Below are 23,097 nucleotides of genomic sequence, written 5' to 3'. Positions count from 1 at the left end.
ATAGAGTTACTATATATGTCTGAGGATTGGAATGGATGGTATTCACTGGTTATAATTTGTCTTGGATTTGATCTCCTTTAATATTGTTGTAATATGTTTTTTTGTGCAGCAGATTGAATTATTCTCAAGAATGGTTATCATTCAAGGAGACATTGAATTACCCTCCAAAAGCAATGCTCTATCATGGAAGTTTGTATCTTTTTGATGCAATTTGTTTATGTTTGGTAGAGGATAGTACTGCTATGTTGGCAGGTGGAAAAAAAATGAGATGTAAATTTTGGTAGCCCTTGGGGGGTGTGATTTGTAAAATCTTGTAGGAGGATTTGTAACAAACTGACATTTTAATATATTTCAAAAAATATATAATTATCATGTCTTTTACATGTAGGGACTTACAAATGAGGGGTATTTATATTGTTCCATTGTATTTATACTGTTCCACTTTCTCAATAGATGATGGAAATCTATTTGATCTTACAAATAAGATTTAAGATTTGTTATATAGAATCCTCTAATGTTCTAGAATATTCTACCAACTATGGGATGTTATATACAAGTGCCAAAAAAAGTTCGGAAAGATGTATCAAAGTAGTTTTAACCACTAACTAGATTCAAATTAGTACTCATGTTAGTTCAGTAGTAAGGGTGCAACAAGGCACACCAAGCAGGACACGTAGAACATTAGGGTGAGCCACTAGGGCTTCTTTTATGTGCTTGTATTCTATTCCTTAAAGCAATAAATATAGTTTCATACAGACTACAATTGGTATATTCAATCAAAGCTTGTATTGCTTGGACTTTGAGATCTTATGGATACAAATCTCAATTTAAATGACTAGTTTACAGTTTACTATTCTCTGTTTAGGTATGATGTAGAAGGCAAACCCCCTGCAACAAATATGAATTTGCAGGTGAATATTCTATAAATGACATTAATGTTTTTTATTTTCATGGAAATTGTCTGTAATGAATACTCATCTTACCCTCAATATAGGCCCAACATCTTAAGCTCTGAAACATGGATAGGATCAAGTTCATAGACATCCTTATTTAGTGCTTCTCGATCTTCTACCACATACTCCTGTCAAAAAGATGACAATGAGAACAAATGAAACTTTATTATTAAAACTGAGTTAATACCCAATACAGTCCTCGACTAGTGATTTTACCCAATTTAGTCTTAACAGACGGGATGGGCAATAATAGTGGCCTTCATTTATGCACAAAATAAAATAAAATAAAAAACAGCTTCATATATAAACCTTTGTGAGTTCTTGTTTGGCAAGAACATGGTAGTGACGTTCAGTAATCCTCTGCCCACAAATTATTGCTATGAAGAAACCATAAAGTAAGCCCACAAACAATATTGCCAAGACTGCAAATTTCAACCACAAAAATAATATTTAAAAAAAAAAGCTAATAATATAATAATATATAAATCAAGATAAATAGGTTCATGGTGATAACACATCAAAAGGCACCTAACACACCAGTGTATCAGAAGGTAGATGTTCTCACAATATAGCCATGAGAAAGTATCTAAGAGGATTTAATCAGGGTAGAGTAATATCGAGGGTAGAGTAATATCGAATTTAATCAGGGTAGAGTAATACCTGCCGTAGTATAAAAAGCATAAGGATGTTCTTCATAGCCAAACATTTCCCTCAAAGCATCTCCATAAAATTTGTACACAATAACTGCTAAAATTGCTACAATCTGTAGGAAGTGTTCCTCTATTACCCATAGACATATATTGAAAGAGTAAACAACAATAGATAGAAAAAGTTCTCCATACCAGCTGAACAATGACATAAAGGAATGCATGGTCTCTCGCTACAAGAAACTGAAATTTTAATCTCAACCACCAGCGGTCAGGTGGTACATTTGCCCGTAGTATAAACTTTGCCCTGCATTCTGTACAGTTAGCAAAAGCAAAGCCCTCCTGCAAAATGGAAAAACATATATCAGTAAATTACAGTTTGGATTGTCCCTAAACACAACTGAAATCAGTACTCTAACAATCAGCACCATTTTCAGGCAAAATATCAAACTGCCAATATCCATCTTCAATAATAATGTGACATAATTACACTTAGGTTATTTGAGTGAGTTCTCCCATCCATAATCCATTTGACCATCAGTGAAAACAATACGTACAAGAAAACAATTTTTTTACAAATAGAAAATGATTATATTTCTTATATCACAATCTATTCATAACCAATATGCAGTGAAGAAAAGGAACAAACATAAACTTAACAATAGAAACTATTATAAGGACACTAATTGTTAAGGAGTAAATATAAAATAATAGACCTTAGTTGATCTCCAATTATCAAGACAAGACCTGTGGACATATTTCTGGGTTCCCTTACAACGGCAAGGAGCAATCAAGTCTTCACCTGAAAAATGCAACCAGATAATTAAGAATTTAGTCTAAATTAACTTGATGCTTTCAACCAAGAATACTGCACTAAGAACATCTTCCATCACAGACATTTATCAAACTCAATGATGAAATAGCTAGGTCAAAGTAGATAGATACCTTCAGTATCAAGGCATATGCGGCATAGTGGTTGCTCAGAGTGTAATAGCAATTGGCTTCCATCAACTTCAATACTTGAACAATCTCCAGCACTTGTGGAACAATCCCCGCTTTCAGTAATTTCTATTGAAAGTGAAGATAATTCTTCAGATCCCTCTATTACTTTAGAATGAAGTAAGATGGGTTTGGTTTCTGAATTATCCTCTATACTATCAATCGACAGTCTTTGCATTATGGAAAGCTTTGATTCCAAATTGTACCACAAAATTCAGAACACAAGTTATAGTGCCTGAATACCATATCTCAATAGGTACAACAAAACCTGCAAAATAGTTTGAAATCAGAAGAAATGCTACTCGAATGATAAAATTAGTCTACATACGATGTAAAATGTCCACTACCTCAGACCACAGCCAACATAGTAAACCATATAACGAAGTGATAGTCACATACATAATACTAGACAGTGCATCCCCATGCACCACACAGTCATATTAAGGATTACACTATTGTCAGCAAGAAAATTCCATTAATGATGTTGATGGATTATATTAACCGGGGGTCCAAATTAATTAACCCGAATAAATGTGTGAACGTGACAAGTATAGCAACTTATTCCATCAGATGTCATAGTAGATCTCCATTTTCTGGAAGATAGCAATTTAGTCTACTTTCCCAAATTCAAAGAATCTAACATATTATTCTGGAAATTTTAGAATAAATATAGTTGAAAAATCCTTGCAATATAATATTGCTAACAGAAACATATAGAAATACCAGATGTTCAAATATCTGGTAAAAAAACCACAAAGTCACTGAAACTACCATTAGGTGAGCTCAATCCAGCAGCAGTTGACAGGTAAAATTAGAGTTCCATTAAATAAAATGCTCAGGACCAACAATGGCACCTTTTTATAATAATTTCAGACAACATTCATTTTCCCTCTAATTCCTAGCTAGCCACATTTCTACTGTGCTGAGAAATCACAGACATCAAATTAATCATAAAATTCAAACCAGAAATAAATGAATCACAATGTGTTTCGATAAAACATTTCCAGATAATTCTAGAAGACTGACCTGATGAATCTCGAGGATTATTGCGTGACGATCCTGGTGATATTTGAAGAATAAAGAAGACAATAAGACATTACGTGGAAGATGATCCAGATATGAACGTGGGTGTATGCATATGAATCGAGCTCAATGGACCAATGAATTTCGATTTAGGGCTTAGAGGCGAAGAGAATGCGAGATATAGGAAAGAGAATAACAGTCAATGCAAAGAGGAGAATAAAGCCGACGACATCGGACGGGGCGGTGAGCGGGAGATCGTCGCCGGACAAACCTGGTCCTCGAACCTACTAGGAAAAGATCAATTAAATAATGCGATTCCTTTCTTTATCTTTAATTCTTTATTATTACGACCAAGTATACTATAGAGAACAGTACAGCAATCGAGTTGACCCAACCTTGACCCAACACATTACATGGGATTGTTTAGACAAGTCATTGGCGCAAATTGCGGATTATGCCATGATTTATTGGATAATGCTACCAGCATTATACCATATAATAATATTATTAATTAATATAAAACTCAGTCATTATTTTTACAAGGAGCAAGTAATAAATGTCACTTGGTGGATTTTTGTTACTCAAAAGTGTTAGAATTAAGCATATCTACCGCCGATTTGTTAAAAGTAACAAGTGATATGCTTAAACAAATAGAAATAGCAAGAGAGTTTTACACATACAAAAAAGATCATGGACACTTTTTGATGCACAAATTTCATTTTTGGTTCACTAGCTATTATACATGAATCATATTTGATTCTTGACTATTAAAATTTTTTATTAGATGTATAACTATGTAATTTGTATCACATTTGGTTATATTATCCAATTTCTCGAGTAACTATTATCGAAAGTGATTTTTCCGGGAAAAGCAAATTGGCCGAAAAATTAGATGTCAAAACTAACAGGGCGTTTGGTTGGAAGGAAGGAATTAAGGGGAAAAGAAATTATAATTCGGTGGGAATGAAGTAGGAATTACAATTACATTGTTTGGTAGGGAAGGATAATAGAAATGGGAGAAGTGATATAAAGATTAAAATATCCTTGTGTAATAATATTAATGATAGTATTCAAGGACAAATATGTCATTTCCTTTCTTTTATATTTTCATTGTATGAATTGAGTGAATTACAATTCCATGGAATTGCAATTCCCTCCAACCAAACAATGTAATTTATCATTTCATTGAATTGCAATTCAATGCCAATGCAATTCATGCCAATCAACCACCTCATAAATACAATACAGATTACATAATCATACACTTAATTAAAAAATTTTAATAATCAATAACCAAATGTAATTCATGTATAATAATCGTGAAATCAAAAATAAAATTTATTATTTTAAAATTAAATCGAACCAAAAGAGTTCATATGTTTCAAGGCTAAAGCCATATTGTTGGGCTTTGGGTAACATAATTCCAAATCAAGAATAATTTTAATTAATTATCTTTCTCAATCCAATTTATTGTACGTGATTTTTTTTCCTATCACCTAAAAAAAAAATTGTATAAAATAAATTTCACCCTTTTTCTTTAATTTGCATTTTATTATCTATCTTGCCTCACATCAAAAATAAAGGAACTAAGTCATTATTTGACTTATTAGTTATAACGACGATTAAATCGATGACTTATCTTTAAAAAATTAGAACAAAATGTGTGAATTTTCTTAATGTTCTGGCGGAACGGCGGACTAATCCAATCACATAAAGTTCATCTCTCAGGGACAATATCAACGTATTACTTCGGATCTTTCAAAGTATATTCCGTGCTGACGAAGTGCAAATTTAGCAATTTAGCATATCAGATTGCAGAAAAGCAACGTTGTCCCAATTCTCAATGCAACAAATAATAATAATAATTTAAAAAATGAAGATATTAAGATGTCACAAGTCACAACAGACTTATTGGCCACAGGCATAATTATAGTCGACGGGCGACGGGCATAGAAGAATAAATATTATGACCCCACTTATTTATGCTAATAACTCAAGTAAGACGACTCCCCAAACTGCACACCAAATATTAAGCAAATTATAGAACAAAAAATCGCAATGCTTCGGCGTTCCTTTCGTCCCCATCGATCTCCCCCTCGGGCTGCTGGACTAAACGTGCAATAAAATGCCAAACTGGACTGATCTTATATATAAATAATACAAACAAAACCCACCTTTCTGCTCAATGCGCTGAGTGGATAATCTATGCATGCTAAAACAGTCATCGAGTTTCATCCTCAAGGTTGCGGAAACCAGCAATCAAGTCTTCATGAAGCTTTTTGAACTTGCCAATCAAAACATCTTCTCCTTCCGCAGGATCCTCGAATTTCTGGGACCTGCTCGGTAAAAAGTAAAGGGAATGAGAAATAGGGGAGTTGATTGGATCAGCAACAAATGCTACAAACATACTGCATTAAGGCTGTGCCCTTGGCTGAAATATTACTTACACTAAACGGTAGAACAGATCTCCCAGGCGATGCTTAATCAAACTATAAGTAATCTTCTGGCCATCCATACCAGCTCCACGCTCAACGGCCTGCATAAAAGGCCACATAAAATGTTAGTGTAAAACAAAAACTGATTAGAATTCTTATAATTTTCTTGCAATGTTTATTTGATTTATATCGTCCTCCAAAATTTTCCTGAGAATATTATGTACTATGTGGAACCAGAAATCCTCAATCAAGGTGAAACAATGCTAGAAATGACCACATCTATACCTACAAATGCTCTGCCCAACAAAAAGAACCGGACTCAAGACAACATGATTGAACAAGGTAGGAACTTCAATTAACCTGATTGGCCAAGTTGTAGAAATGGATAATGTTACGTAACATCCAAACAGATTTGTAGAATGGGCAGAACTTGTCGTATCTGTCAATAGTAACACAGTGGTGAGTATAGCAATCCTGAGACTGATAAGAAGTAAAACCCTCACATATGCTGTCATAAGGACTCACGGTGTAAAAGCATTTTGTGCAAGGTAGTCCTCCCTCAGAAGTTTGGCAGTTTCAAGGGTAATTTTATCTGTTTCAGCTAGAGCATCCTTTCCAACAAGCTGCAATAAGAAAAATAGAATGTAAACTTTAGACTCAGTTCTTTACCGCTTATGATGAACCCACACAATATAACAAACCAAGGCACAGTTTTCACGACACCAACCAATATCAGGGCCTTCAGGCAGACTACAAGCCTAACTTGACAGTCCTGGATTACATAAAGGAAAAAATGAATGAATACAATCAAGATCACCTACTTGCACAATTTCATTTAGGTCATCTTCCCTCTGCAGCACTTCACGAGCCTTTGTTCTTATGTCAATGAAATCAGGATCAAACTTCTCATAAAAAGACTCCAGTGCCTGAGGATACAATGGTTTTAAAGCACTGTTTCTCGATACACAAAGTGATCCAAGCAAAAAGACTAGCTTAGTTTTGCAGACTCAATACATTAAGAACAAAGATAAAGACGCACCCCCGAGTACTTCGAGTAGGAAATCAACCAATTTACAGAAGGAAAATGCTTCCTTTGTGCCAATTTCTTGTCCAAACCCCAGAAAACCTGAAACAAATCAAGTGAGTACAAGGAGCCATATTCCAAAAATTAGAAGACTCTGTGTTTGTGTTTACCTGAACAATACCAAGGGTAGCGGATGTAACAGGATCTGAGAAATCTCCTCCTGGAGGAGAAACGGCACCAACAATGGTGACACTCCCAGTTCTTTCAGGTCCACCAAGACATTTAACTTTACCCGCACGCTCATAGAAAGATGCCAAACGTGCTGCCAGATATGCAGGATAACCACTATCTGCAGGCATTTCGGCCTGTAGAAGAAAAACAATGCATGTATCAAGATAGGTTGAAGTCTACAACAATCGGTTAGCAATCACTAGTTCTCAATAATTCTTTTCTTACTAACTATGTGGATGTTCCAAAAACTAAGGCAACTAATTCATATAAATTTCAGCTTATGCTAGAAACTCTACCATATAGGTTAGCATGCATAACCAAGAACTGCTGAACTACTATAATGAAAAGGAGAATTTTAAATAGCTCCACATTTGCTCAGAGTTATTGGCTATTTTCAAGCAAATGCCCAAGTTGGTAAGATGGTGGCAAAGTCCCTGTCTTCAAACAATATAAATATATAGCAAATTTGGGAATAACTCACCAGTCGACCAGAAATTTCACGCAATGCTTCTGCCCAACGAGAAGTAGAATCAGCCATCATACTAACGTTGTAGCCCATGTCTCTGAAATATTCAGCTATAGTAATTCCTGCAAAAACATTGACGCAGCAACTGCCATTAAGAACCTAAAAGGATTACCACATATTTGCATAAATATTAAGAAAATGTAACATCTAAATAAAATACACTGGAAGAAGTATATAATAAGCAACCATCTTCAAGTGTTAAAGGTTTTATATTTTAAAGTGGAAAAAAAAAAAAAAAAAAAAAAAAAAAAAAAAAAAAAAAAAAGACTCTATATACTAACTTCCATCCATTTTGACGGGAAGTTACTATCATTGGTGAGAGGAAAACGTGTTTTGGCATATAGTTTGGGAATGAATCAATACAATCAAGCTTGTAGCAAATAATTGCAACTGACAAATAATTTGATGAACTAATCCAACATGTACATAAAACATGAATTTAAGATGAGTAATGAGTAACTAAATGCACCTGTATAAATTGAAGCTTCACGAGCAGCCACAGGCATGTTAGAAGTATTGGCAACAAGTGTAGTACGTTTCATCACAGATTCCTCACGACCATCTGGCAGTGTCATTGTTAATTGAGGGAAATCCATCAGGACCTGCACTCAAGGACTCAGCTCAAAGAACTCCAAGTGAATGATGAAAGTAAAATCTAAGACCAGAAGACAAGTTGCATACCTCTGCCATTTCATTTCCTCTTTCTCCACAACCAACATAAACAACAGTGTCCGAGTTAGAATACTGCATTCATGTATCAATGGAAATGAATGAAATCAGAGAGCAGCTAAAGAAGGAACATGAATTTTTATACAATTTTCTTTTTCTTTCTCCTTTTATTGGGTTTCCTCCTTTCTTTTCTGTGTTTTTTTAGGGGGGGCTTGGGGAGTGTGGGGGGCATCAAAGAATATAAACACATAGGACTAACCTTGGAAAGAGCCTGGCTAATCACTGTTTTTCCACACCCAAAAGCACCAGGTATTGCACAAGTACCTCCAAGCACCGAAGGGAATAGGGCATCGAGAACACGCTGATATTAAATAAAGCCAAGTGAACAAAATCCCGGAATCAATAATTTGTAGAGTGGATTTAAATTAAAGATATAATATTTAAGATAATCATTACCTGCCCAGTAAGCAGAGGGGTGTCAGCAGCTAGCTTCACTGCAACGGGCCTGGGTGTACGTACAGGCCAAGTCTACAAGAGGAAAGTTAATGTATAACTGCTCTTGATTTGAGGTAATAGCACAGCATACAAAGTAAATTCAGAATCCAGACAGTTAATAACCTGAAGCATAGTATACTGCTTTTTGACACCTTGAAACTCAAGTTCGAGAACAGTGTCCTGCATAGGTAATGTGAACAGAGAAAGAAACCACATCATATTATGGTGAATGGATGCATAACAATGAGAAACAACATTTTCTCATAGTTACTTTTGGGTGGGGTATGCATGACACTTTATTCTTTTTAATGAGCCAGAAAGCACAAAACATGACAAATAACTTTGTAAAGATTCTAAACTGACAAGTTACAAGAAATATGACATGCCAAAACAGTTTGAGTTTGAAAGGCAAACCTTCAGTGAGTATTGGCCAGCTGGTGCAATATAAGTAATCTTTCCCATTGCATCTGGAGGAAGTGCAACATGATGTTGCATTAAACTGTTCTCAATGACAGTCTGCAAAGGAAAACAAAATAACATCATTATTTAAAAATGTGAAAGTGGATGATAGGAAGTCAAGCAGGATTTTGCACAAGCATTTTTCAAATTTCTTTAAGTAAACTTGGCTTGCATCATACTTACTGCATATAGGTCTCCGCCCGTTAATAGGTCTCCTTCACCTGCAATTACGAATACCCAATCCAAATAAATCCTTTTTACATGCATAATTGGGTAAAATGCAATGCTCCATATATACCTAATTTCTTAGGTTGAAATTCCCAAGGGATGTCTTTATCAAGGGCAGGAACAGAAACACCACGGGGAATATAGACATCACCAGACTTTATCGCAATTGTTTTCAATGGCCTCTGTATTGAGTGTTCATATGAAAAAATGGGCAATCATCACACAATGGCTTCATGAAGAGACCATAAATGAAACAAAACTGTAGCTACTATTCTTAGACAAGCTTAAAGAGAAAAATATAAGCAGAATGTAACAAACCTGAATACCATCAAAGATGTTCCCCAATATTCCAGGACCCAGCTCCACTGACAATGGCTGTTATTTCAAAAATAAAAATATGGAAAATTAATTGTCCAGATCATGTAGTCCAGACAGAAGGCTACATATTAATCAAGAGAACAGAAGTATGCTCTCACCTTGCGTGTACGTAGAACAGGGTCATTGACCATAAGGCCAGCTGTTTCTTCATAGACTGCATGAAAACAGATACTTTCAACAATCTTTCCAATGTTATATCCTCCATCACATGTTACCAAAGCCCTTTCTAGTTCTTGATTCTTCATTAATAATTTAATATTTTATTATAGGACCACTAGTAAGCAACTATAACAGTCGTTTATTTTTTTCAGAAAGGAATGTCCATTTTTAACAGCAGTGACAATTTTATCCATGTGAGCTTAATTCTGATACCACCGCCCACATCCCCACTTTCAAAAGGTAGCACAGGTAAAGGGAAGGGGCAAAGAGCCAATGGAAGTAAAAGTTAGTAGTAGTATGAAGAGAGAAGATACATCAATGGCATGAAAGAATGTGATTAAGAAAAATATACCCTGAATTGTAGCAGAATCTCCTTCCAACCGGATGATTTCCCCAATAAGATTGTCATGTCCAACACGAACAAGCTCATACATAGCAGCCCCTGCCATCCCATCAGCAACGACGACTGGACCAGATACCTGTAAGAAAAGAAAGCCAGAAGGCAGGCAATATTGTGAGTTCAAAGAACTTTAGCAACTGAACAACGTCACCTTCAACAAACTTAAAGGAAGAATATAGTAGACATAGTATTTCAACCATTGAGTCAAGCTAGAGCGGAAGTGATGTGAACAATAAGTTGCATAAAATAAAAATTACTTTAAAAATAATAAATAAATAAAAAGGCACAATTCCACTTATCAAATTGAAAAAGTAAAGAACCTAGCTGCTTCAAACTACTTTTTTGAGAGAGTTTAGTTGCATCACGTTCTACATTTCTAATTGCAAAAACTCCACTATATGGTGACCACTACACATATATATAACACCAGATAACCATAAGTCCATAACTTCACTGCATAAGAATGAACTGACAAGTTTGGAAGAATCAAATTTCAATGCCAAAAGCCAAGCATCTCGAAGTTGCATTAAATTTAAACAACGAGCAAAAATCCTATATTCAAGCGCATGGAAGAGATTCATAATGTCTAATTCTAATTGCAAATAAATGATCACAAGCCAGCCAGAGAAAACATACACGGCCAATCACTCAATCAAATTAAAGCTATTCTAATCGTGTGCAAGTGAGTGACAGGCTCCCGATTTAAACACGCAAAGTCAAATAACTACTCGGAAGATTGAAAGTATGAAACGAAACGGAACAACAACGAAATTTGAATAGAAACTAGCTACGGATCAAACTATCCAAGCGAAGATGCGAACCTTCCTGACGTATCCATACTCGCTTTCCTTTTCAGAATCCTCGAACGTGGTCAGAGGACCTCCGAACGCCGACGGCATTGTGACGGACGGTGATATCGCCGGAACTAAACGCAAATCTCCACGATTCGATCGGAGGCAAGCACCTTCCTTCCGAGATTTGGAGACCGGTGGAGCTGAGACAGAGGTAGTTGTACGAACTACGAAGTTGAGTAGATTTCTAATGTGTTGCTGGGTAGCTAATTATTTTTAGACAACCAATGAGAATGCCACACGTTAGCGAGACTGCCTACGACACGTCACGATAGCATGGCAGCAGTACTGACGTAGACGTATGCGTCTCTGATCCTTCCATGTGCAACGTGATTCAGTGATACTCCGTATTTTGTATTTTTGTTCATTACTTGATTTGTTTTTGATATTTTTTGTCCCCACTCTCCTCCCTACCTAATTATTTATCCAAATGTCGCATATAACATAAAATAATACAACGTATATTTGGAAAAAAATTTATATCATGCAAGTATACCATGGAGTAAATAACTTCCCAATGGATGGAATTGAATTTGAAAGTACGTGGAGTAAATACAATGTTATCATAGTAGAATTTTCAAAGATAAATTATGAATACTTAAGAGTAAATATCCAAAATGGTCCCTTGATTATAGCTAAATTCACAAATTGGTTCTCGAGTTTTAATTTCAATCAATTAAGTCCTTAACTTTGTAATTTTGACACGATTTGATCCTCCATCTATTTGACCATTTGTTGACCGTGATCGACGATCTCCAGAAGAACCTTCAGCTCTCGTCGGAGCACGTGGAGGCCTCCAGGATGACGCTGCACTGGTTCGGAAACATGTCGTCTTCTTCGCTCTGGTACGAACTCAACTACATTGAATCCAAAGGGAGGATGAAGAATGGCGACCGGATTTGGTAGATTGCTTTCCGCATTGGATTCAAATGTAACAGTGCAGTCTGGAAATACAACTAGAACCTTAAAAAACCGACGATAAATCATGAAATTACATATATATCTTCAAAAATCACAGTCAACAAATGGTCAAATAGACAGAGGACCAAATTGTGTTAAAATTACAAAGTTAAGGACTTAATTGGTTGAAATTAAAAGTCGAGGACCAATTTGTGAATTTAGCTATAGTCGAGGGACTATTTTGGGTATTTACTCAATACTTAATAGAGTTTTTTCCACTTTTGGTCCCTCGACTTCACTTGTGGTGACAAATGGGATTCACGACTTTTATTCCGGACATAATAGGTGCTCAACTTCAATTTTTTTTCCACATTTGGTCCCATCCGACCAAGAACCCGGCCAACCCACCGGAATTAGACTCAATCCTTGTTATGTTAAGGGTATTCTAGTCATTTCTAACCCATTGTGTGTCCTCGAATTCCATTTCTCCATTGACGACCTTTATCTCCACCAGCCATAGCTCCGGCGCCACTTGAAGAATTTCCACCATTAACGTTACTCTTGCTTTTACCAGTCTGATTCCCCCTCCCTTTCCCCTCTCCACCCTATACCCTGCTTCACTCCCGATCTTCTTTACCTTCTCCTCAACCTCTCCTACCTCGGAATTTGTGGTGAATCTCATTTCTTTCTTGTTCAATCCCGCCTGGAATAGCCCTGATAGATCCAACCCGGGAGACATTGAAATGATATCGAATGCCTTCATTTTGGTTAAGTGTTTGCAATCTTTGTCGAACTCTTGGTTCCCGAATTGATGTTCGTCTGTCAAACACGGGAGCTTCATCAGTTCCTCGATGGACATTCTGGTTACCGGATTGGGATCGAGCAGCCGGAAAATTATGCTCCGGGTGGGCTTTGTGATCAAATCCGGGAACTGAAACGCGCGGCTTCGTATTGCACGGTACATGTTTGATATATTGCTGTCGTCGAATGGGAGGTACCCTGCGAGGAAGGCGAAGAGGATGACGCCGCAAGACCACGCGTCGGCCTTGGCGCCGTCGTAGCCTTTTCTGATCATCACCTCCGGGGCGGTGTAGGCCGGAGTACCGCACGCGGTGTGGAGGAGGCCGTTCCGGATCTGCTCCGGCAGCGCGGAGAAGCCGAAATCGGAGATCTTGAGCTTGCCGTCCTTATCGAGGAGGAGGTTCTGGGGCTTGATGTCACAGTTGGCCGGGTTCTTGGTCGGATGGGACTAAATGTGGAAAAAAAATTGAAGTTGAGCACCTATTATGTCCGGAATAAAAGTCGTGAATCCCATTTGTCACCACAAGTGAAGTCGAGGGACCAAAAATGGAAAAAACTCATACTTAATATGTAAATTGTGTATCTTTGAATTCGGGTTCACATTGCAAGGTGAATCCGAGTTCACAAAATAATTTGCCCTGAGGTAGATGCTGGCTCAATGTGGGGTTGTGCAGCAATTATATTGTGGACCATTGTCCAACCTGGCAAACACTATAGTGTATCTAAACTGACACTGTCTCACGTATTATTTTATTATTTATCAAATGAAACTGCAATTGAATTAAAATAAAATTGTAGTTATGTTGAAATTAAATTATAATGTATACAAAATATATATACAAAATAAAACTGAATAACAATCACATATTTGAGTGTACATTCTATAGCGAAACTGTAGATATATCAAAATAATATTGTAATTATATTGAAATGAAACTGCAGTGCATATATAATATCTAAATCACAATGCATTGTGTATCGCGGTCCACAGTATAATTTGCCGGGGTTATGAACCATGGTCATGGACTCATGGGTAGGCTTTGTAGATTTGGCCCATCAAGAAATTGCACAAAGAATGGCTCCGAATCCGATTCGAAGAGGCGATTAGCAGAATCAATCGTTTGACATCTGCAGCCTAATACTATCCTCACCTCATGAACGTCGTATATCTTCCCTCAAACCTCCGTTTCCACTCGTTTCTCCACCGTCCCTCTCCCCCACTGCTAAAGCTCTCGTGTTTTCACAGCGGCGGACACTATGGTTCGGTTGCAATTGGAAAGGCAGTTCCGGCACGGGACCGGGTCATCGACTTCGGGAAATTCAAAGGCAAGATGCTGGGAACGCTGCCGTCCAGCTACCTCAAGTGGGTGTCTAAGAATCTCCGCGCGCGTGACTTCGAGGACTGGGCGAAGCTGGCCGACGAGGTCCTCGACGACCCGGTCTACAACGACCGAATCGAGTGGGAGTTCGCTCAGAATGTCCTCAACGGCGACGTTTTATTGTCGGCAACAACTCCGAGCGCGGTCTCGGAGTTGCTTGAAATCAGCCAGAGATTCGGTTGGGACAACGACGACAAGGCCGGTTGGAGTAAGATTGATTTTAGCCTTCTCGGAACCTCCAAAGGCGGTAGAATTCCCAGGCTTGGCGATTCCGATTCCGGCAGCAGGAACGACCGTACAGGTACGGAATCAAAACAGCGCCGCCTGAAGAAGGAAGGCGGCGAGGAAGAAGCAAATAGGGGGAGGAGGGAGAGACGGCGGGAGAGGCTCCGGGCGACGAGGACGAGTGTTTCCTCCGCCGCTGAGTCTCTGCCGGAGGAGAGGATGGTAAGATTGGAGATTCGGGAAACCCTCAAGGGCAATGTTGGTAATGCGGAGGTAAACCGGGTGCGGGTTGACGGGTCCCCAAGTGGGATACCGAGCCCGTTTCCGGGGCGCGAGGCACTGTTGAAGAAAGTGATCAGTCGTAGGAGATTATCGTAACGATGTTTTAGTACACTGTATTTTTGTAATTGATAAATCTGTATTCTTATCAGTTGGGAAGTTATTTACTCCGTACTTATACAGCGAGTAAATAAGGTCTGGCCAGAATAGGAAAATAATCTTTAAAATTTTTTCTATCAATTATAAATTGATTAATTACAATTATTTTTCTTAATTGAGATCATCACACATAATTTAATTATTACACAAAATTTACTCGGTATATATTTTTAAGCATTAATACCATCTAGAGTTTTTTGAATATAGTAATTTTGACACATTTAGTCCTAAAATTTCAAATTAATTCCCTTCGACCTTCAAACGAAGAACTATGATAACAATTTGAAAGTGTATCACAAATGGTGAATTTGTAAATGTATGACTAACGTGATAAAATTACTATTCGCCTCTAAATATTATTAACTCTATTTTTAAATTGGGAAATGTAAATTAATTAGTGTCCGTGAGTCCGTGATATAGTAGGTTAAATTAAATTGTCATCGATTTAATTGAGATGACTTTGGCATAACCAGTAAGTGATAAATTCGTACGTCATAATGTAAATTGATTTGTTGACGACTTGACGTTGTTCATGCTATAACACAACAGATGTTGTACACAACCTTTAGTACCATGCCAACGCATCTGCACCGCTCAAACACGTGTTCATATATGTTGTGTCAACTTGCCTTCCAGTAATATCTCAATCTTTTTTTTTTTTTTTTTTTAAGAATAATCTTATAAAATGGAAAAGGTAAAATCCCCTATTCAAATTTAACCGTAGAAAATGAAAATTTTCATCCTAATTTAGAATAGAATCACATAAATTAATGCCTCCTGATCATATTGAAATAAACTCGCACTCTAAATTAACTTAATAGAGTGGCCAATTTGTAATTAGCTGTTAATGTAATTACAAATAAAAATAAGTAAACTTCTAAATCAACCTATACAGAGTAAGAATCAAACTTATAAAATATATAACTTGAATTGAATTCAACATTCTTATTGTTTTTGGTTTACATGAAAACATTTTATTGAAAGATTTTTTTAAATGAATTATGAACTTTTTATAGTAATTGTTTCTAATAACTTATTTGATTATATGTAACGTTATTTGACCGAAAGAATGTTGACAAATTTGTAAATTCATTTTTAGTGAGTTTTTAGCTTTTATCTCTGTACATTTTACATATAAGGAGTCTTTTATCACATATGATCAATCTTTTAAGGTTTAGATCGTCTAATAATCTTTATCTTGTCATTAAATCAAGACTTTTTGACTTAAATCATTGAGTTAAGTCATGTGTCAATTATCTAAATTTTAAATTGAATTCTCCTATATATACTCTTTATTTTTTCTTTATCACTTTTACTCTCTGTTGTGACAATTGATAATTAATTATTTTCATTCTATACCTCTGGATGAAAATATGAATATTAAAATGTTGTAAGGATAAGTACTGAGAGATGAGAGAAGAGGAGTAATATTTTCCTTTTGAATCTACAAAGAATCGTACCACCAAAATGCGAATCCAAAAGTGGGAGGGAGGGGCAGAATGGTAAAAAGAGGGGGAATGAATCCTCAAAATGCAAAAGAGTCAAAAAAGTCCCGTCTAGTTTCGCGGCTTTTTGTAGCGTCAATGGGGGAAAGCAGTGAAGAGAGTGGTGTTTCTGACAATATTCTCTGCACAAAACCGAGCAAACCAACCCTCGATGCACTCTCATCTCTGTCCCTCTGCCTCTGGGGTTCTGTGCTCTTTCTCCCTCTACTCAACTCTAATCAAACCACCCCTCTTAAGCTAAACCCCATCATCAATCAAACCAAAACACCACTCTCCTCTCAGAGCACCAGTAGCACTGCTAAAAAAAACTAAAAAACAAAAACCAGAGAGAAATTCACATGCCCACAGTTCATTTTCTGGAAAAGCCTCCTCCTTTGCTCCACCCCATTTTCTCTCCCATTCTAGGGTTTCCCATTTCGTTTCAACCAGTGCTGATCCTGGTAAGTGATCTGATCTGTGGGGCTTGGTTTTTGCCCTTTGCGGCTGAAATGTGAGATCTTGGAGGGTAAAAGCGTTGTCTTTTGGTTGACTGAGATTCCACTCCTTCCTTCCCTGGGAAGTGATTCTTGAATCTCTGTGGGGATGGGGGCTTTTGTTGTGTCTTTTTGAAGACATGTACTTTCTTCTGGGTCTATGGATCTTTGCTTCTTCTTTTTTCTGTAAAGTGCTCACTTTTTGTGTGTTTTGTTTGAGTGATTGAGTGCCACTGTTTGGAAATGTGCAGATTATGGAAGCTGATTGAAGTTCCTTGGAATGTGAAAGGAGAGCTTTCTGTATGCACATGGTAAGCTCATATGCTCACTAACTCTACAGTCTACAGATCTTTTACTTACTGTGTTTTATAGTGGGTGCTTTCCATTCTTTGATAAGGAATTTCTTTTGCATGAGAACTGATGTCCTTGGACCTTGGTGTAATTGCTTATGATCTTGAGTTTGATTTATGATTAATCAGGATAGCATGGACTTAGTATTTTCAGTTGAATGCAGGTTTTGATATTTTTGTGTCAAATCAGAAGAGAATTGGCTTGAGCTCACTTGTGGGAATCATTATTTGGTGATGGATTTCTTAAAAGCTAAGAAGTTCAGGAAAGCTCACAAACCGAAACCAGAAACTGGCACTGATGAGAAACCCGTGCCTCATCCAGAAGAGCGTAAGAATGAGGGCGGTCAGGAATTGGGTAAACCAGGGCAGGTTGATTCTAACAATGTTGAAGCGGAGGATGATGACGATGATTTTATCACCAATGAAGTGAAGAGGAGGTTGAAGGAACTCAGAAGAAACAGTTTCATGGTTTTGATTCCTGAAGAGGCATCCCCTGAGGACGGGGAGGAAGATGATGATGATGATGAAGAAGAGCAAGATGACATTGAGAGCAACCTTAATCAATGGAGGGATGTAGAAGCTGAAGGAAGACAGTTTTGGTCTGGATTTGATGCAGTATATGACAAATACTGTGAACTGATGCTATTTTTTGATCGACTGCATGATCAGCAGCTGCGTGAATTTGGTAACATTTTAATGTCTCGACTCTCGAATGCATCTTTTAGTTGCTCATTCGAAATGATTGTGAAATAGAATGCTGCTTTACGTCTTGTGTGATCTCTAATTGCTTGTTTATGTGTACTAGAAATCGTCAATAGTTTTACAATTATCTTATACATTGTATTAAAATAACAAATTACGCTTAACTAGAGGGACTTTATGAGATGAAAATTATATTGTTTCTGAATTGTACAACCACTTACATTCCAGTTAAAATTATGAAGGTTCAATAAGGCTACTATCGAGAGTTAACTCCATTAAATTTATCTAAAGATGAGAAATGCCCTTCATGTCTTAATATTTTAGATTAAAACGTTGCAGGTTCTCATGTTCCTTCCACTCCATCTCCAAAATCAGCGTCTAAAAAGCTTGCATCACCCTTTCGTTGCCTTTCCTTGAAGAAAATGGACGAACCCGAAGATGAAACTGAGCACCTGCACAGGTCAGGAAGTGACCCTTACCATGATCTTGAAACAGCTTACGTAGCTCAAGTATGCTTGACTTGGGAGATACTTCACTGCCAGTACACACAGTTGAGCCAGAAAATATCCTGCCAGCCTGAAAGTGCCACATCTTACAACCATAGCGCCCAGCAGTTTCAGCAATTCCTGGTTTTGCTACAAAGGTTCATTGAAAATGAACCGTTTGACCAAGGTTTGAGGCCAGAAATTTATGCCCGTACAAGGAATTCATTGAGTAAACTACTCCAGGTCCCTAAAGTTCAAGGTATAAAACTTCATTCGTAACAAGGTTCTCATGTTAAATATTTTCACTCCGTCTCCATATAAGATTTAAGTTTGCTGAATATTTAAATTTCTGAAAACCGTCTTGCATGTTTTGCTAAACAAACTTGTACGCGAATTCCAGGTTCTGATCAGAAAAAGAGTGAAGAGGAAGAGTTTCTTGTTCTGGCCCCTGAACTAATTAAAATAATTGAAAGTTCGATTCTGACTTTTCGTCAATTCCTGAAAATGGACAAGAAAAAAACAGGTGGTATCCGTTCACTACTAGGTGGTCAGAACCAAATGGCTACACCCCTTCAGCAGATACAGTCGTCCCTCGAGAAAGTAATTGCTCATCTTTCTTCTTACCATAGTGTCTTGTGGGAAAATGCACCTTTTAACAGAAGAATATTAATCTTTTGACTGTTCTCTTTAGATTAATCTTGAGAAAAGGGTCAAATAGACCCCTAAACATTACCCTAAAGGTCAATTAGCCCCCTAAACTTTAAAAAATGTCAATTAAACACTCAAACATGCTAAATTTGGTCAATGAAGCCCAAAAATCGGTAAATGACCTGTTTTTACCGGTCATTTTAATTCCGGCGACGAAATCCGGCCACCGGTGACGAATTCCGGCCACCGGCGAATTTTTCCGGCGGCCGACGAATTAATTTTCTGGCCGTCCGGTCGTCTTCCACCGGAGAAGACGACCGGACGGCTGCCTTCTCCAATGGAGAAGGCGGCAGGCGGCCGTCTGCCGCCTTCTCCAGTGGAGAAGACGACCAGATCTGGTCGTCTTCTCCATTGGAGAAGATGACCAGATCTGGTCATCTTCTCCAATGGAGAAGACGACCAGACGGACGTCTTCTCCATTGGAGAAGACGACCAGATCTGGTCGTCTTCTCCACTGGAGAAGGCGGCAGACGGTCGCCTGCCGCCTTCTCCATTGGAGAAGGCTGGAGAAGGCGGCCGTCCGGTCGTCTTCTCCGGTGGAAGACGACCGGACGGCCGGAAAATTAATTCGCCGGCCGCCGGAAAAATTCGCCGGTGGCCGGATTTCGTCGCCGGAATTAAAATGACTGGTAAAAACAGGTCATTTACCAGTTTTTGGGCTTCATTGACCAAATTTAGCATGTTTGAGTGTTTAATTGACCTTTTATAAAGTTTAGGGGGCTAATTGACCTTTAGGGTAATGTTTAGGGGTCTATTTGACCCTTTTCTCATTAATCTTTAATTTGCCTTTAATATGCAGAAAACCATTAAACTGAAGGACCAGCGTAAAAGAACCAAGAACTGGAAAAATCAATCATGGCCTACCACACCGGTAGATGTTGACTTGTTGCTTGGCCTAATTGATGTCAAAGTCATGGCAAGGGTTCTGAGAATGGAAAAAATTACCAAGGAACAGTTATTCTGGTGCGAGGGAAAGATGAAAAAGCTTGACGTGTCTGATGGGAAGTTGCAAAGGGATCCCGCTCTCCTCCTATTTCCTTGCTAAGCTTCAAAGACTGGTGGCTAAGGTATTCTGCTCTTTTACGTGCTAGGCTGCTTACAAGCTCTTTCGGGATAGAACAGCATCAATCTTGTCTCTGTAAATGCGTTATTAGCCGGATTGATAGTTTTGTCCAACATTGACATAACTTTAACTGGTTGTTGGTGACATAACTGTTTCTATTTCAGCTTGTATCGCAATTTAGAAAGAATTCGTCTCTTGAAAATCAGAATCTGTTTTGTCAGTGTTCAGATCAGAAGCCTTCTTTGTTCTGAAAAAAACTTCAGGTTTCTATTGAACCACTTGAACTATCTGGAACTGGGCGTATTTTGCATGCATTCATTTTACACATCAGTTGGTAGCAATGTAAATGGCCTTAAAGAGGAGGCAGGTTGTGGACATGCAGAATCAGGTGCTATGTCATAAATGCTTGATGTGAGATATCATTCATTGCAACATACACATCCCCTTGATATCAGATCAGTCATATTTTGCCGACACTGATAGCTCATTTGGTTCGTGACAAATTCATATCCTTGGTAAGGATGTAAGATCGAGTCTGGCAGTTGCAGTGTGGGAGTCGCACACAATATAGCGGGCTATTTGTGGGCACCAGACATTGGCCCTCCCACTTAACGGGTCGCTGAATTTTCGTAATTTATGGTATGAGCCCTCGGGGCAATGAATTTTATCTTTTCGAAGGCAAGATTTGTAATATTTCTGATAAAAATTGTCATTAATTCTTTTTTTTTTTTTTTTTTTTTTTGGTGGGGGGTTGGGGGTGGGGGGGGGGGGGGGAGGGGGAACTTAGCAGTCTATTAGGTGGAAGGACCAATATACGATGTCCACAAGAAGCTCACTATAATGGATGAAACCCTCACATTGCAGCTATCACCGCTCGATCATGTATCATTGTCTACAATCTACAACCAATAATCAACTGAGTTGTCCGTACGAACAAAATTAGCTATTAAGGTGGCAACCAAGTAGTCCATCTTAATTGTTAATGTATAACTCAATATTTAGTAAGTGAATTGTTTATGCAATTATAAAATTAGAGGTCCGTTCAAACATTGTGATGGTGATTTGGATTTTTATTTAGTATTATTAAATCTATTACAAGATAGTATATATATTTTATATTTTTTATATTCTTTGGCTTTCATTCAAAGAGAGTCAAAGATGTGCCAACTGAGCACAAGGTGAGAATGACTTGTGCTAAATTCATATTAATTTAACAATATTAGATATTATATGCCAAAAAAAACATCTAATTTCTATCCAAAGATGCACTTTACATTTTAATTAAAAAATTACATTTATAACTATATAAATTAACTACTTCTAGTTTAAAATATATCAAATGCTCTAACACACTAAACCATAATTTTTATTTTTATTTTTGAAAGGGAAACCATAAAGTTTAATGCAAAACAAATGTTAAGACATTTTGAATATTTTAAATTAAAAATGTTAAATAATACTCCATACAAATTTAATGAAATTAATAATTAAGTAGTAATGTGAATAATAATAATAATTATAAATGAAAAATAAAAAGTGAAATTAGTTGGAGTGGAACCAAAAGGAGTTTGTAACATTGTAGAAGAATATAATACTGACAAAATGGATGAAGCTCTAAAAGATAGTTTGACCATAAAATGTCCGGAATCGAATCATCTATTCATTTTCGGTCCCAAATTTGTCACATCCGTGCACCATGCCGCCTTTCAATGCCCTTTTTTTCCGCTTGATAGGATAAACGTGCAAGTGAAATATGGTTTTTGTATCAAAATGTTACGAATTTAATTTTTGTCAATATCATTTTAATTTAATTTATTGTATAAATGTATCTAATACAATTTATTTTTTTGTGTAATTTGTAAATTATTACACAATATATAGTAAAATTTATCTTTAAATATACGTTGGATTAATGATTGCAGTTTTCTAAATCATCCGAAATAGAAAAAAAAAAATTCCTTGGTATAATTCTCACTCTCGATGGTAATGTTAATCTTTACCAAAATTATAGTTTATAATCTTAATTTTATTGTCAAGCACCTTGTGCTCAAATGACATGTAGTGACTCTCTCATATGGGAGTTTATGATATTAAGCTTTAGTGGAGGCGGTGTTGATTCTTTGTGCTTCAACAAAAATAAAATCTTACCCTTCCCAACTAAAACTTTTCTCTTCTCCTTTATCTGCAAATATTATTATTATTATTATTATTATTATTATTATTATTATTATTAGATGAAGGAGATTTGCAACAATATTGCTACTTCATTATGGGATGTTAGATCATGATTATGCTAATAGTTTTATTTCAAGATGTTAATTTTTTTAAGATAAAATGTCAAATTTTAATACGTAAACAAACTAATTTAATTTTGATGAAGATGTCATTTGTTTTGTCTTTTTACATTTATCAACTTATTAAAAAGTTAAATTTACCACACACTTTTAAGCATAATAGCTAGCTTAACAACTACTAAGTTTTCAGCTCCTAACTTATAGCTTTTCAACTTTCAACTACCTTTTCAGTTAGGTTTGCTAAACATAGCCTTAATTGGTTTTTTGTACTCCAAAATGCTAAAATTAAAAAAACTA

At 36.9% G+C, this 23,097-nt stretch overlaps 5 protein-coding genes across 7 annotated transcripts; 2 read left to right on the top strand and 3 right to left on the bottom strand.

Moving 5' to 3' along the window:
• Window positions 1-681: 681 nt before the first annotated feature.
• On the bottom strand, window positions 682-3,954 carry LOC109187269 (E3 ubiquitin-protein ligase MARCH11-like). 2 transcript variants are annotated; one of them, XM_019337445.1, is made up of 9 exons: window positions 3,626-3,954; window positions 3,371-3,521; window positions 2,546-2,867; window positions 2,317-2,402; window positions 1,796-1,942; window positions 1,614-1,716; window positions 1,263-1,375; window positions 984-1,081; window positions 682-888 (listed from the first exon to the last, which is right to left on the bottom strand). In XM_019337445.1, exons 3-8 carry the CDS (start codon window positions 2,775-2,777, stop codon window positions 986-988), a joined length of 777 nt encoding a protein of 258 aa, XP_019192990.1. In that variant the 5' UTR covers window positions 2,778-2,867; window positions 3,371-3,521; window positions 3,626-3,954; the 3' UTR covers window positions 682-888; window positions 984-985. The 2 variants fall into 2 exon arrangements, with proteins under 2 accessions (XP_019192990.1, XP_019192989.1); XM_019337444.1 differs by lacking the exon at window positions 3,371-3,521.
• A 1,508-nt stretch (window positions 3,955-5,462) lies between these two features.
• Window positions 5,463-11,661, bottom strand: LOC109188286 (V-type proton ATPase catalytic subunit A-like). The gene is made up of 20 exons (XM_019338898.1): window positions 11,448-11,661; window positions 10,579-10,705; window positions 10,166-10,221; window positions 10,008-10,064; window positions 9,760-9,871; window positions 9,645-9,682; window positions 9,417-9,518; window positions 9,126-9,182; window positions 8,964-9,035; window positions 8,767-8,868; window positions 8,520-8,582; window positions 8,308-8,440; window positions 7,794-7,900; window positions 7,252-7,446; window positions 7,097-7,183; window positions 6,879-6,983; window positions 6,583-6,680; window positions 6,418-6,496; window positions 6,070-6,158; window positions 5,463-5,958 (listed from the first exon to the last, which is right to left on the bottom strand). The coding sequence occupies exons 1-20, from the start codon at window positions 11,523-11,525 to the stop codon at window positions 5,844-5,846; spliced, it is 1,872 nt and encodes a 623-aa protein (XP_019194443.1). The 5' UTR covers window positions 11,526-11,661; the 3' UTR covers window positions 5,463-5,843.
• Window positions 11,662-12,822: 1,161 nt separating this feature from the next.
• Window positions 12,823-14,201, bottom strand: LOC109187443 (CBL-interacting serine/threonine-protein kinase 7-like). The gene is made up of 2 exons (XM_019337630.1): window positions 14,193-14,201; window positions 12,823-13,626 (listed from the first exon to the last, which is right to left on the bottom strand). The coding sequence occupies exons 1-2, from the start codon at window positions 14,199-14,201 to the stop codon at window positions 12,823-12,825; spliced, it is 813 nt and encodes a 270-aa protein (XP_019193175.1).
• Window positions 14,202-14,216: 15 nt separating this feature from the next.
• LOC109187224 lies at window positions 14,217-15,235 on the top strand. Its single transcript, XM_019337369.1, has one exon. It carries the CDS (start codon window positions 14,333-14,335, stop codon window positions 15,158-15,160), a length of 828 nt encoding a protein of 275 aa, XP_019192914.1. The 5' UTR covers window positions 14,217-14,332; the 3' UTR covers window positions 15,161-15,235.
• A 1,557-nt stretch (window positions 15,236-16,792) lies between these two features.
• LOC109187282 lies at window positions 16,793-20,921 on the top strand. Of its 2 annotated transcripts, none has more exons than XM_019337456.1 (6): window positions 16,793-17,165; window positions 17,450-17,509; window positions 17,713-18,233; window positions 18,590-18,994; window positions 19,136-19,335; window positions 20,243-20,921. In XM_019337456.1, exons 3-6 carry the CDS (start codon window positions 17,783-17,785, stop codon window positions 20,486-20,488), a joined length of 1,302 nt encoding a protein of 433 aa, XP_019193001.1. In that variant the 5' UTR covers window positions 16,793-17,165; window positions 17,450-17,509; window positions 17,713-17,782; the 3' UTR covers window positions 20,489-20,921. The 2 variants fall into 2 exon arrangements, with proteins under 2 accessions (XP_019193001.1, XP_019193002.1); XM_019337457.1 differs by having other exon boundaries at window positions 17,703-18,233.
• Window positions 20,922-23,097: the final 2,176 nt, after the last annotated feature.

Source organism: Ipomoea nil, unplaced genomic scaffold (assembly GCF_001879475.1).
Source record: "Ipomoea nil cultivar Tokyo-kokei standard unplaced genomic scaffold, Asagao_1.1 scaffold1421, whole genome shotgun sequence".
NCBI lineage: Eukaryota > Viridiplantae > Streptophyta > Magnoliopsida > Solanales > Convolvulaceae > Ipomoea > Ipomoea nil.
This window is presented reverse-complemented; position numbering and strand designations above follow the sequence as displayed.